General features: G+C 42.5%; 1 protein-coding gene across 10 annotated transcripts in view; it reads left to right on the top strand.

Moving 5' to 3' along the window:
- Positions 1–7,335, top strand: part of SCAF11 (SR-related CTD associated factor 11) — a 51,892-nt gene extending 44,557 nt beyond the window's left edge. For 8 of the 10 annotated variants that reach the window (XM_075148280.1, XM_075148262.1, XM_075148252.1 and 5 more), the window contains 4 exons: positions 403–746; positions 3,286–3,504; positions 3,936–4,055; positions 4,423–7,335. In XM_075148280.1, coding sequence (XP_075004381.1) covers positions 403–746; positions 3,286–3,504; positions 3,936–4,055; positions 4,423–4,551 — 812 coding nt within the window. In that variant the 3' untranslated portion in view covers positions 4,552–7,335. Of the gene's footprint in view, positions 1–402; positions 747–1,556; positions 1,658–1,681; positions 3,266–3,285; positions 3,505–3,935; positions 4,056–4,422 lie in introns of those variants that run through there. The other 2 variants (XM_075148307.1, XM_075148297.1) reach the window with 2 other exon arrangements.
- The last annotated feature ends 5,156 nt before the right edge of the window (positions 7,336–12,491 follow it).

Raw genomic sequence — 12,491 nt, 5'->3', positions numbered from 1 at the left:
GGGAGCAGAGCATTGCATATGTGAAAACGTATGACTAACCTTCTGCAATTGCAGAAGCTGGATAAGTTGTATTGTCTTCCTGCTTTTTGGGGGAGAATTACTGTTTCACTGGGATGAAATAATCTATTAGCTGTGCTATGGGAACAAGTAGAGAAAATAGAAATTCAAAATGTAGGCTTCCATAGTCACCTGAACTTTTTAAACTCAGAAACTAGTATTTGGCTCCATGATGTGTCTGGTGATGAGTGCTGTGTAATAATGTAATGCAATATCTTTAAAATACTCAGATTATAGAAAGCTTTTTGATACTCCATACTTCATAAAGAGTTTAGACACCTGGCTCCACTTTTGCTTTATAAAGTATGGATTTTCTACTTCATATACTGTTTTTTCTTTTGATAGATCCAAACCTCAAAGACCAAGGCAACCAGCAAAGTGATGGTTCTCAGTTACCAATAAATATGATGCAGCAACAAATGAATGTAATGCCACAAGTGAATGCACAGCACCAACCTATGAATATCTTTCCGTATCCAGTGGGCGTCCATCCTCCCATGATGAATATGCAACGAAATCCTTTCAACATCCACCCTCCAATGCCCATGCATCTCCCTACCGGAGTGCCTCTCATACAGGTAGCTGCTCCCACAAATTTGTCTCAGGGATTACCTCCGCCTCCACCTCCACCCCCACCATCTCAACAAGTCAACTACATTGCTTCACAGCAAGACGGAAAACAATTGCAGGTATGCTTTATCAGAAGCCATGGGAAGGGCAGTATTGAAGTAGTATCAGTTAAGGGTTTCTTATATTGAATACCATAGTCTTGATAAATTTATACTTGCAGTTTCTTTCTCTCTTGCCTGTCTTCTTCCACCCCACACCAAATTTAAAGTGGAAGTATCCATGAGGATATGGGTTGTTTTGGGGCTATTGCTTTTAAATAATAATACATAACACCATAACTGGGTCTTTGTGGTAACGAGGTGTTCCAGTGGGTAATGGAACACTGAAAAATTTCATCAACCATTGTCCATTACCTTTTTTTTCTTAGAAGTGACCTGTTTCCAAAACTAAGTTTTCCCCTTCAAAACCTAATTTTTAAGCTTTAGGAAATGCTTGAATCCCCTTTCAGCGGTGTGTAGGAAGTGACCTAAACCTCTTTGTTGCAGTTCTCCTCCCATGGGGTGTATCAGCAGAGGAAAATTATCAAGTACTGCATGGCACCCGTTTGTTGCACACTTCCATTTTCCAGCTGTCACTATCTCAGCAGCTTCACCACACACATGCATTTTCTATTCTGTTAATCTTTTGAGCCTTTTTGTTGATAATTTGCAAGCTTTCTTTGGTATGTTTTACTTCCCACTTCTTGTCTGATTCTCCTGTTTTTGCATGCCCTGTTAGAGACCTAACTCCCACTTAATTTCTCTAGTTTCAAGTTGTGCTTGGGGCAGGTCAGACCATCTTTTTGTGCATTTCAAGATATCTTAAAACAACCTTTGTGTATATGGGCTCCTCCTGTAGCCAGCTGTTTATATTAAGAGCTTTTATATCAGGGAAAGGAATATGAACAACTTCCAGGAGAATGCATGGCCCCGCGAGGAGATGTTACACTGCATCTGTGATGTAAAAAAGGGCTCTTCAGGGTTTGACTGAGGTTTGTGCTTTTCTTTTGTTGCAGGCTCCCTGCTCTAACCTAAAATGCATTCCTCTGCTTTCTAGGCTGAAAAAGTGGTGTTCTAGAAAAATGATTTCTAACCCTCTGTTTTCATGCATCATCTCTAAAGATTTGAAGCAAACTGATAAATGACCTACATTCTTTTCACTTTCAACTGCTGTTCGTTCATATTCATTGACTTAGTACAAAAGGAGTTAAGTACTGTGGGAAATATTGAGAGGAGTTACAGGCCATATGAAATACTTTAATACTCTGCAAGGTAAAACAGCAAGGTACTATTGGAACTTAAATGCTGGTAGATTGCTTGTTAATTTGATTAATGCCTGCTGTCTGTAATTGAAATATTTTCACAATTGGAAATTCAGTAGGTTTAACCTCTCAAAATGTAAAAAGTAAGAACACGGGCTACAAACTTCTGTGAAGTGTGGTATCTAGTGCAGCAATAAATACTTTTCTATAAAGATTGTGTATTACTCCAAAATACAGTTATTTGTTAGTAAAGCCCCTGTTAGATTTGTTGCTCTTACCTGCTTTCGTGGAATAGTGTCCATGAACCTGAATGCTCTTGGGAGCTGCTGCTGCTCTTTCTTTGAGCTTTCATTGAACAAGTCCTTGGTGGTACCACAATACAAATTGCTGAATACTGCAGGACTCCACCTCTTGAAGATGAAGAGAGCGCACTGTCGAGTGTTAGCGTGCTGATTATAACGGCTCAATATCTGTGTCCGTTCCAAGGAGCTCAAATTCCTGTTTCATTATTTTCTATCTGGATAAATGCAGATGTGAAAAAAGTAATGGTGATTATCTGGAAAAATTAGCATTTAGGGTAGCCTGCCAGAAACATGTTGGGAGGATGCGTTCTTGGCTTTTGCTAAAAGTGACCTCTATCTGAGTTCTGAGAGCTACTTACTTTGGAACTGAGAAATTATCAACAGTGCCCATGGTATCATTTGGTGATGTTTTTGGAAATGTACAGAAAATGGCTTTTCGTGAAGAACAGATCCTGGTGATTCAACCAGTGTTTCACCTCTAGCCTCAAGTAGACTTGTAAGTGCGTTTACATTTGAAATTCATTTGCAAGTTCAAGCTGATAACAAATACGAAAATAAATGTTTTCAAAGCAGCATTGTTATGATGCAGGAATGCAAGTGTGGTTTAAGGTAACGTTTTGTATGTACATTTAGGTGCTGATTTTTTTTAAAAATGTTAATCTGATTTACAAAGCAGGGCTTCCTGTACTCTCCTGTGGCAAGTAGAGAGGTTCTGCAGCCATAGGCTTCCTTCCTCTTTCCTTCCTTCCTCCTTCCAGCACCTTCCGAGCCTGTTTGCAGGGTACTTTGTTTGCTTTATCACTGGGATCAGAGCCAGAATTTAACAACCACGGTGGTGACATGGAGGATGCCTTACTTCTCAAGCTTTATTTTTTTTTCCTTTGAGTAGATCTGATATAATGCGCATACCTTCCATAATAATGGACAGTGTGGAAATTAGCTAATGAACCAAAGCGTGTAGTATTCATGCTCTTTCTATAGCTGCTGAGACTTCTAGAAAGGCACATTGTCATACTGAAGGATAACGAATTAACTACTGATAACTTTTTAAAACAGGGTATTCCAAATGCTGCTCATGTAAGTAATAACATGAGTGCTCCAGTCTTGCCAGCTCCAACGACAGTCCTGGGAAATGTGGGAACAGTTCAGGGACCAAGTTCGGGTAATGCAACATCGTCAAGTCACATCAAGAGCTCTAATGCAGCTGTAAAATTGGGAGAAAACAAAGCAAGTGTAACAGTGGAAGCCAGTGCAGATAGCTCGAAGAAGGACCAGGCAAGTTCAAAGTTCAGAGTATATTTATATATACCAGTTGTTTTTTTTTTTTTAATATATATATATATACATTTTTATGCATTAAAAAATAACAAACTATGACAATACCCCTTCTGTGTAAGATACTTGATATCGTTGTGTATGTGATACTTTTGTAGCGGCTGTAGGACATAAACTAGCAAGCTGACTCTTTTTAATGTAGCCGCCTTTAAAGCAGCACTATTATGAATATTACTTTAATTGCTGTGCAACAACATTCTGTTCTTAGTAAAACACAGGCAGCTCTCATGAGAGCTGAAATGTGAGTGAGGGGAGCATGGTTTTCTAGTCTTCTGTAGTAACTTTTTTCCAGTAAAGTTTTAATTTGTGATTGATAAAAAGATACATAAGCAGGGAGTGAAAAATAACACTCAAGTTTGTTTTTTCATCAGAAATTGTTAATTCAAGAAAAAGCGGCACAAGAGGTTAAACTAGCTATTAAGCCCTTCTACCAAAATAAAGACATCACTAAGGAAGAATATAAAGAAATTGTGCGGAAAGCTGTAGATAAAGTAAGTTGATCTAGTAATCTGAAATGCATACATTTTAACTGAGGTGGGGTTTGGGGTGGATTTCTTAATCTTGTGGGAACAGCTGGTAGTTGCTGGGAGAGGGAATAGGAAAGGCAAAAATACCTTTGTCTTTCTCCATCCACAAGCGCTTTCTCAGCTCCTCAAAAAAGAACTCATTTATTGTGTGAAAGAGTTGAATGGGAATTCAGAAGTATTTAGGAAGCAATTGGGAAGTACTAGGAGTTTCCAAAGTTGTTCTGCCTGAGATGGAGAAACCTGGGGTGTTGGGAAAATAAATAAATAATGTGGGACAGTGGCAAATCAACAGAAATGTTTCAAACGTTTTTTTCTTTTAAAACTGTTGTAGGTTTGTCATAGCAAGAGCGGAGAAGTTAATTCTGCAAAAGTGGCAAATCTAGTGAAAGCGTATGTAGACAAATACAAACATTCACGGAAGAAAAATCCCGAAGAGGCAGTCTCCTGTGAAAGGAAATAGAACATGTTTTCAGTTTTTAATTTTATTCTATCTGCAAAGTGCAATTTCAACATGAACCGTTAACTGAAAATTGTACATGACAGTGATTTGAATCTGGTTTTGATAAAATTATTTTTCAATGTAGTATATAATGTTTTGTTCTAAAGAAATATAGATCTACAGGGCAACTTCTTTATTCCTTTTTAAAAACAGATGTCTAAAAAAAAATAAAGGTGTAAAGAAGAATCATTAGGAATGTACGATTGTGTGGATACTTAGATGTACAGCATTTTGACTTGAATAACAGAGTGCATTAAATTAGAAACTTCTGTCTGAGTACATTGGTTTTGGAACAGGTATGTACAGTACATGTAATCGGTCAGATTAAATTTTTCTTTTGATTTCTCCCTAATTATAGCAAAGATAAAATAATGTATTGCCTTGACAAATATTTCTAGCGTTAACTGGACAGGCTGAATGCAGGGGTCACAATGTGTATATAAAAAAAGCACATGGAGTTGTCTGAACAGAAGAACTGTTTAGATTTTAAAAAGAAAAATCATAAACAGTAAAACGCAGTGCCCAAAAGCATGGGTGCTGCACATCTGTTGTAACACCAAATAAAAATTATGCTGCTTCGTTTTGTTTGTGACGTTTTTCAATTTGTTTCAAGATAGTGGGATGAACTTGAATAATTTTTATGTGCTGAAAGCCCTCAATCACCACACACTTGACAACCTCAGTTCATGTCTAACCCTGCCCTTAGCTAGCAGGGAATTAGTGTGCTAGAGCTGGATGTTCAGAAACATAAACCAGTTTCTTCTTCAAGTAAAATCAAGAAGGCTGGGATTTGTTAGTAGGCTCCCGGTTGATCAGAGACCACCAGTTGTGCCAATCTTAGCTGTGTAATACTTTTCTTTGTTAACTAGGGACTGTAGCATGGGTCACCAGACTGGCATCATTGAATCTGCGCAATCTGAAGTCACGTGCAACAGCTTTTCTACTTCCCTGAGCACTTTTATGTAGAGAGGTTAGTACGGGTACCGCAAGCATTTTCAAAGCAGAGGAGGGGTCATGGAATGTTCTGGGGGAATGCTAAAACCAATTTTACTGAGGTAGCAGCAGGGAGAGTTGCTCAAACACTATCATCGCTACGGACTCCTTATGGAAGGAACAGCTTGGAATCCTTCTGGATTTGAGTGGAGAAGGAGCCTTACTCTGAGATAGAAATATCTGTTCCCTTACTCTCAGACAGCGCTATTAAAATTTCAGCACTCCCCCTCCAGTCCTGCCGTGTGGTAACCTTTGGTGTTGGCTCAGCCTGGCTTCTGGTCCAGCCCGAGCTCTTCTGGCCCAAAAGCATGAATATAAACCATTTTGACAGAAAGTATCCGTCGAGTTTTCTGAGAAATTAGCTCTTCATAGCCAGTAGTTCCCAAATTAACTGTTCTTAGCAGAAAACAGTCTTACCCTGTAAGTAACTTCTGCAGCAGCCTGAGGATGAAATAAGGGATATACACCCCTGTACACACACGTGATTATGTAGAGAGATATATATGTGTAAAAAAAAATGTGATGTCACAACAGTTGATCACTTGGTTTTAACTATAACTTTCTGCAGACTTAATGAAGCATTTGACTGTCTATATTTATTTTTGAGTGCCTAAATAAAAATACTATGTAAATTAGAAACAGATATAATACATTTTCTACAGTCAAGCCAGGTTTTAGATTTTTCAAAATACTCAGTTTTACACTGTGGTAGCAATTTGTATGATCTCTTGAACTATTTTAAGCTAAAATCGGTTAGCACTTTTTAAAAAATGTTGTAGCAAATTGCTATGTCTATCCTGGTTTATCACGCCATGCGTACTTATTTTTATTACATTTTCCTTCTCTGAATTTTTGGATTTTAATGACTTTTTGTATCTTTTTAGTCTATACAGTTGAGCCTTGCTATAAAGCTCCTTTCAGGAGCCAGATAAATGTTTTGTGGGATTTTTTTTCCATTTTAGAGGAGAGGTGGAAATCGGGTGGGAAAGAACAATGGAGGATTTAAAGGGGGGAGGGGTCATTAATTTCTTGTTTTGCAGCTCCTGGCTGGAAGATAAGCTGTCACTTGCTGCCACGTTGTTTGGGCAGTGACTATAGCGATGCTCCACTGTATTTCTAAACGTAATGAAGAATATCGGATAGAGTAGCACGTGATCGGTAACTTTATTTTTTACGATTAAATACTTCAGAACTTATCAGAAAATATGCAGTTCATTTTCTATGTTGAATTAAAAAAAATGCATTGCCTTAATATGTAGACTCTCCTCTTTTTCCCAAAAAGCAGTAAGGTCTCTGTTGGTGCGACTGCCCAAGAAGGCATGTACTTTAACCTTGTAGTCATGTTTTTATTAAAATGGTATGAAAGCTGCATTTCTATTTATTGAAACTCCTTGTACTGAAAGTCCCAACATGCACTAGCACTGACGGCAAAGTGATGGGGACGCTGAGCCCCGTTGATGCCTCTAGGTATCGGTAATTCATTCGGAGGAAAACAACTGCGAAACTCTATACCTTCTGTGAACTTATGCAAATCAAAAGGGTTTTCCTTGCACTCCTTCCACTGTCTCACTGTGCATGCTGCTTGAATGTCTCATCCTAAAGATGTATCTTAGGAGCACAGTGGCTGTCCAAAGTCCACAATATGGTGTTTGTAGCATAAGGCTGGAGTGCTGTCTACTGAAAAAATACTCTAAAAACTAGTTTTGTGTAGTGCTTAACAGTTTCTAATAAATTCTTTTCACTAAACTGTAAGTGTTTGGTCTTAAATTTCTGGCTCAGATAGTTTAATTCAGGACGCAATGTACGTACTATTACTTCTGTACATACGCGCATTTAACCTTGCTCTATGTTGCTGGGCTCTCCCTCCTTTGCATCTGGTTGTTTTCAGTTAGTCTGTCCTCGCCCTGCCTGCTCTGTCTGCAGGTGCTGCAAGCTGAAGAAAAACAAATGCGTGTGGCAAAGTGTCCGTGTACTGCGAGTGCTGCAGTGGGGACTCTGGGTACCGGGTCTTGCAGAAGGTCGTGGGGCTGGGCGTGTGTTACAACCTGCTGCGTGGACCAAACAAGGGCAGGACTCAAACCAGCTAGGCCGTGTCCTACACGCTAGGAGTACCCACCAAAACAGGGGACTGAAATAGCCCATGGGGAGGTCAGCACATGATAGCCTACCTTCCTTGGGAGCTATATTGCAGGCATCGCTTTACTTTCTAAGATTAAGCCCATGTACTTCCATGAGGCGCCTCCATAGGTAACGCAGGCGCAAGCTGTGCGAGAGCCTGCTGCCTGTCAAGGTGGCTGGCTGCCTGCAAAGAAGGTTTGTTAGATTTGGGTTGGTTTGGCTGGGTGGTACCATCCAGAGTGGGAAAGGATAGTCTTGCCGTGATACTGCTCAGGAGGTGTCTTGGTTCTGCGTTTCCTATAGCTGCCCTAACAGACGGGCACGTGGTCTGAGGAAAGAGCACACCGCTTCGAGGAGCAAGGGTGGAAATTAAGGTCAAGATTCAAGTGGCATGGTGAGGGTGTTCCCTGGGGAGAGGGAGGCTTAGAGGTGTCAGTTCCTTGAGGCCAAGTCTTCAGAAGGAAGAGGAGCACTCGGAGACATGTCCTGCAGCTGTAATCGTCCAGTGAAGCTGGGCTGGTGCATTACTCCAGGAAGGGTTTTGTCACTCATGAGTATGAAGTTACCTCAGGTAGATGGAGATACAGTTAAGATCACTGCATCAGAGGCTGAGGGAAGACATGCTGAAGGACGTTATTTCCAAGAAAAGATAGTCTTGAAGAGGAAAGTAATTTAAACCAACTGACTGCAGTTAATTAATTAAAAATTCGTTGCCTAAAAGTTGTAAGCCAGTCTTACTTCCACATGCCTGCGTGGGGCCATGGACCTTCTCGGGCATCCTAACAGCAAAACCCACCACTTCACCTATTGTTGCAAAGGGCTTTTCACTACATCAGGTTGACTTAAGCTATGTCCACTGCTCCCTCCTCGGCCTTCACCTGCAGTTTGCTGCAAGCTGCACACAGGCGTCACAGAAGTTGGGGTTTGCATACACGAAGATCTTGGTCTGTGTCCTGCAGCTACATGCACTCACGCTTGAGCAGGTGAGGAGCTTCATGCATTTAAAATCAAATCACTTGCGTGTCAGGAGAACCATCTGCCTGGTCTCCTCAAAGGGCGATTACTGCATCAAGCAAATGGTGGGAGCAAGCACATCTCGTTTTGGATCTGAGGAGTGTGGGCACCACCGGGACAGAACCATTTCTGAGCGTGAGCAGGCCCAGAACGTGCGGAGAGGCATGTGGGGACAAACAGCGGGGCAGAAGTAGCTCATTAGTCAGGACTTGTAATTTTTGCTGAGCGAGTGCCATTGCAGTTTGGTTTACGCAGGTAAAGCCTTTCTGCAAGTAGTTACTCAGTGTTGCTGCAGAGATCGCTGCGCTGGAGTCTGCTGCCAACAAAAGGTCTGGTTGTTCCCCAGGAGCATCTTGGGCATCGTAACACATCGGTGCGTAAAACAAGTACCTTGATTCCAAAGGGGAACTTACACCTTTTGAATCACAGCGATGAAACTACTCTGGCAACAATTTTCATTATTATTAAGTATTGCAATATTTACATTAATCAATAGTTCATAAAAAAGTACAGACAAGTAAGAACAATAAAGTACATTACTGAAATTGGCTAATAAAGAGTATTTATTAGATGCAGCAGCTTTCAAAATAATGAATGGAGCATCTATGAATATTTTTTTAAAAATCACTAACCTAGAGATTCAAAAAAAAGAAATAAAAGCACAATTAACTACTTGCATAAAAGGAGATGAATCTGTGAGCAGGCACAGGCTGGGATATGGAACTTGACTTAAACTTGACTCGTACTTTTCCAATATTACTCAGTCACAACTCCCAGAGACTGACACACCAACAGTAAGCTTTCAACCTCCTCTTCATTTTCACAGACTGTTTGTGCAATAAACACAGGGGATTATAGCAATGCAGTAGATGCTCATTAGCCACAGCAAACAATCAAACCCAGAGTGGAATCCAACACAGAGAAAAATTACTGCGGGAGCCAAACCCAAGGAATTTTGGCAGCAGGTTATCATATAATTAGTCCTAAAGTGTTGCAGAAATTAAACCTGCTGAACCACTCAATTTTTTTATGACAAGCATCAATCAAAAATAGCCAGGGATTCCTAGATGGTTCGGTGCAATAGCAGGCAGGATTAAAGAAAATAACAACTCTTGGAAGTCAGGGTTTACCTATAAATTCCAGAGCCTTTTACAGAAATTCAGGGCTCTTGGGGCCTGGAAGGTAGCTTACACGTGGTGGGTGGAGGCTCCTCTAACACGAGACAGGAACGTTGCTGCCTTTTTTTCTCTCCACGAGTTACAGAGGGACAGCCCATGTGCAGGTATTTGCAGTGCAGACGTTTATCAGGAGGGCTAATGGCCAAAGCTCGGCCACTGGCTCGCTCTGCCCAAAGCCAAGAGGAGAGCGGAGCTCCTCCTCCCGCGGGCAGCAGGAGGACCAGGGACCCCCGGCCTTGCCTGCAGGCGTGACGCACCCAAAAGGAAACCCCTCATAGAGAGCCTCTAGGAGAAAAGGCTGTCACACACTCAGCTTGCTCAGTCGTCGTCATTTACCACTGTATGGTACCCGGTAGTTAAATGACTCCATCAGACTGATAAATTCTAAGATATTCCCCCTGTAAATATGATGATGACATATCTTGGAGGCACAAGATCCGCCTCTGATTTGATTGTCTTTGACTAATGCCAGTACAGGAGGGAGCTGCTGCTCCCTGTGCAAAGCACGTGGCTCTGCTACGTAACCTCAGCATCCCCGAAACACGAGGGAGTGAATAACCAACTCGGGGTGTGGGAGACCCTCCTCACCGGGGGATTCAACCCCCACCTCCCCCTCGCTGACACAGGGCAGCTCTGCAGCCACATCATCAAGCCAAAGAGGGCACAAGGCGATGGACTTCCATGGCCTTGCGTCAAGCCCTGAGCTCCAGCCTGGTGTCCCAGGGCAGTTCCTAGAGGGGAATTCAACAACTATTTGAATTTAAAGAGTACTAATAAACATACGGCGACACTTGGTATTGGGGGAAATACAAAACACACACAACCACGCAGCGTAGGCAGCTTGTGTTACGTGGGTTGTGGCAAGAAGATTAAATCTTCGATGCACTGTGGGTTTTACCTTGGGGTTAGCCGTAGGTCAGTTGGCCAAGACTTCACAGAGGCTTATGACAGAGGAAGATTTGAAGTTGCGACCCTTCTAAACCCCTCCGGCCCCAGGTGACGCAGGCAGGACAGCCCCACCGGCACACTGCGGTGCTCAGAGCAGCGACAGCTCTCGGGCTGTGAAGGTTACCTCCGTCTGAGTAGTGCAGGGAGACCCACCCAGCACAGCACCCACCTCATTTCTTCATTATGCCAATGACACCTAATGGAACGATGTAATCAAATTAACTTTTGTAATGGTGCAGGCTCCCTGTTTCTAAGATCTTATTCCAAAGGAAAAAGCAAGAAGTACTGGCCCTTCTTCCCCCCCTTACCGCTCCCTTCAGCCAGACTGGCAAAGCGACTGAGCTCCAGCTAACCTTCCCGGGGGCAGCCAGCGAGGAGCCCTCCCAGGCCAGCAGCAGAACTGGGATGAGGGTACAACCTCCCATCCCGGAGGACGTGTTTCATACTTTATGATTCACCGCGTAATTCCATCCTAAACAATATCAACACAGAGAGCCCTGCCCAGAGATAAGGAACAAGCAGCCATTTGGGTATCGGAAAAGTTTACTCGTAGCCAGGACAGCAAGTTACCTGTGGACAAGCGGCTTTAAAAACCCCAAACAACAAAACCAGCAAATCCTCTCAAAACACGGTTTGCAGCAAATCCACCTAAAAGGTATTCAAAGCCTACCTTAAAACAGCTGTCCAAAAGCCACCCAACATAAGAGCGGACAATAGACCTTACCATGAATACATCTTTATGAGATTTTTTGCTATTCTAATATTGCATTCCTTTTCATTTACGGTAAAAAGTCATCAGCTTATCCTGTCTTTTTAAAGGTATTGGCTCAGATTACTCTCTGGTTATCTTACCACAGACGGGGAGAAGTCAAGACGCAAATGGCAACAATGTTGTGAGAACAGCAAATTGTGATACAACCATGTGAAGACCAACCCAAGATAGTTTTGAAGTCGAGGTAATTTAAGAACATATTGCCACCTCGCCACAAACAAACTGGCGATAACTTTACTCATAACAATCAGCCCCGAATTCTCCACCACATTCTCAAACCACTCCGTGAGAAGTCCCCCTCGCCCAACGGATCCAGCTACGCACAGGTCACCCCCCGAGCGGAGCCCGGCGCGCAGGCGCACCCTCAGCCGCGCGGAAGGACGCGCAGCAACCTCTTGCCTCCGCAACCTTCAACTCGCTGCCCGCGCCGGACGCTGCGGTCTGCGCACACATGGCGTTACCCAGCAAGCGAAAGGACATCAGCCACAAAGCCCTCTGCAGCCACCCATGCGGGGAACGACTGACAGCCTAATAACTACCTGGTAGAAAAGGCAGAGGAAGGAGAAAGAGCGCGACGGGATGATTGCAGGTATCGCTAGCTGTTGCATGTCATCGTATCACAATAAACTGCTGATTTATCTTCCCACAAGGCAGGGCAGTACTGTGATCTCCGTGTTGCAGCAGATAAGACAGTCCCACGTGCCGTGACTTGCTGCAAGCCACAAAGGAGATCTTTGGCAGTGATGTGAACTGAACTCAAACCTCACTACGTGCCCCAGTGCTTCTCCCTCTGGGCTACGCCCTTTCAAAGCTGGAGAGTGAAACTAAAAAGAAAATAATATTTTTAGTGGTAATAAAATTATTTGATTCTAGGATGT

This window comes from Calonectris borealis, chromosome 1 (assembly GCF_964195595.1).
Source record: "Calonectris borealis chromosome 1, bCalBor7.hap1.2, whole genome shotgun sequence".
Classification (NCBI taxonomy): domain Eukaryota; kingdom Metazoa; phylum Chordata; class Aves; order Procellariiformes; family Procellariidae; genus Calonectris; species Calonectris borealis.
Note: the sequence above shows the minus strand (reverse complement) of the source record. Positions and strands in the feature narration are given on the sequence as shown.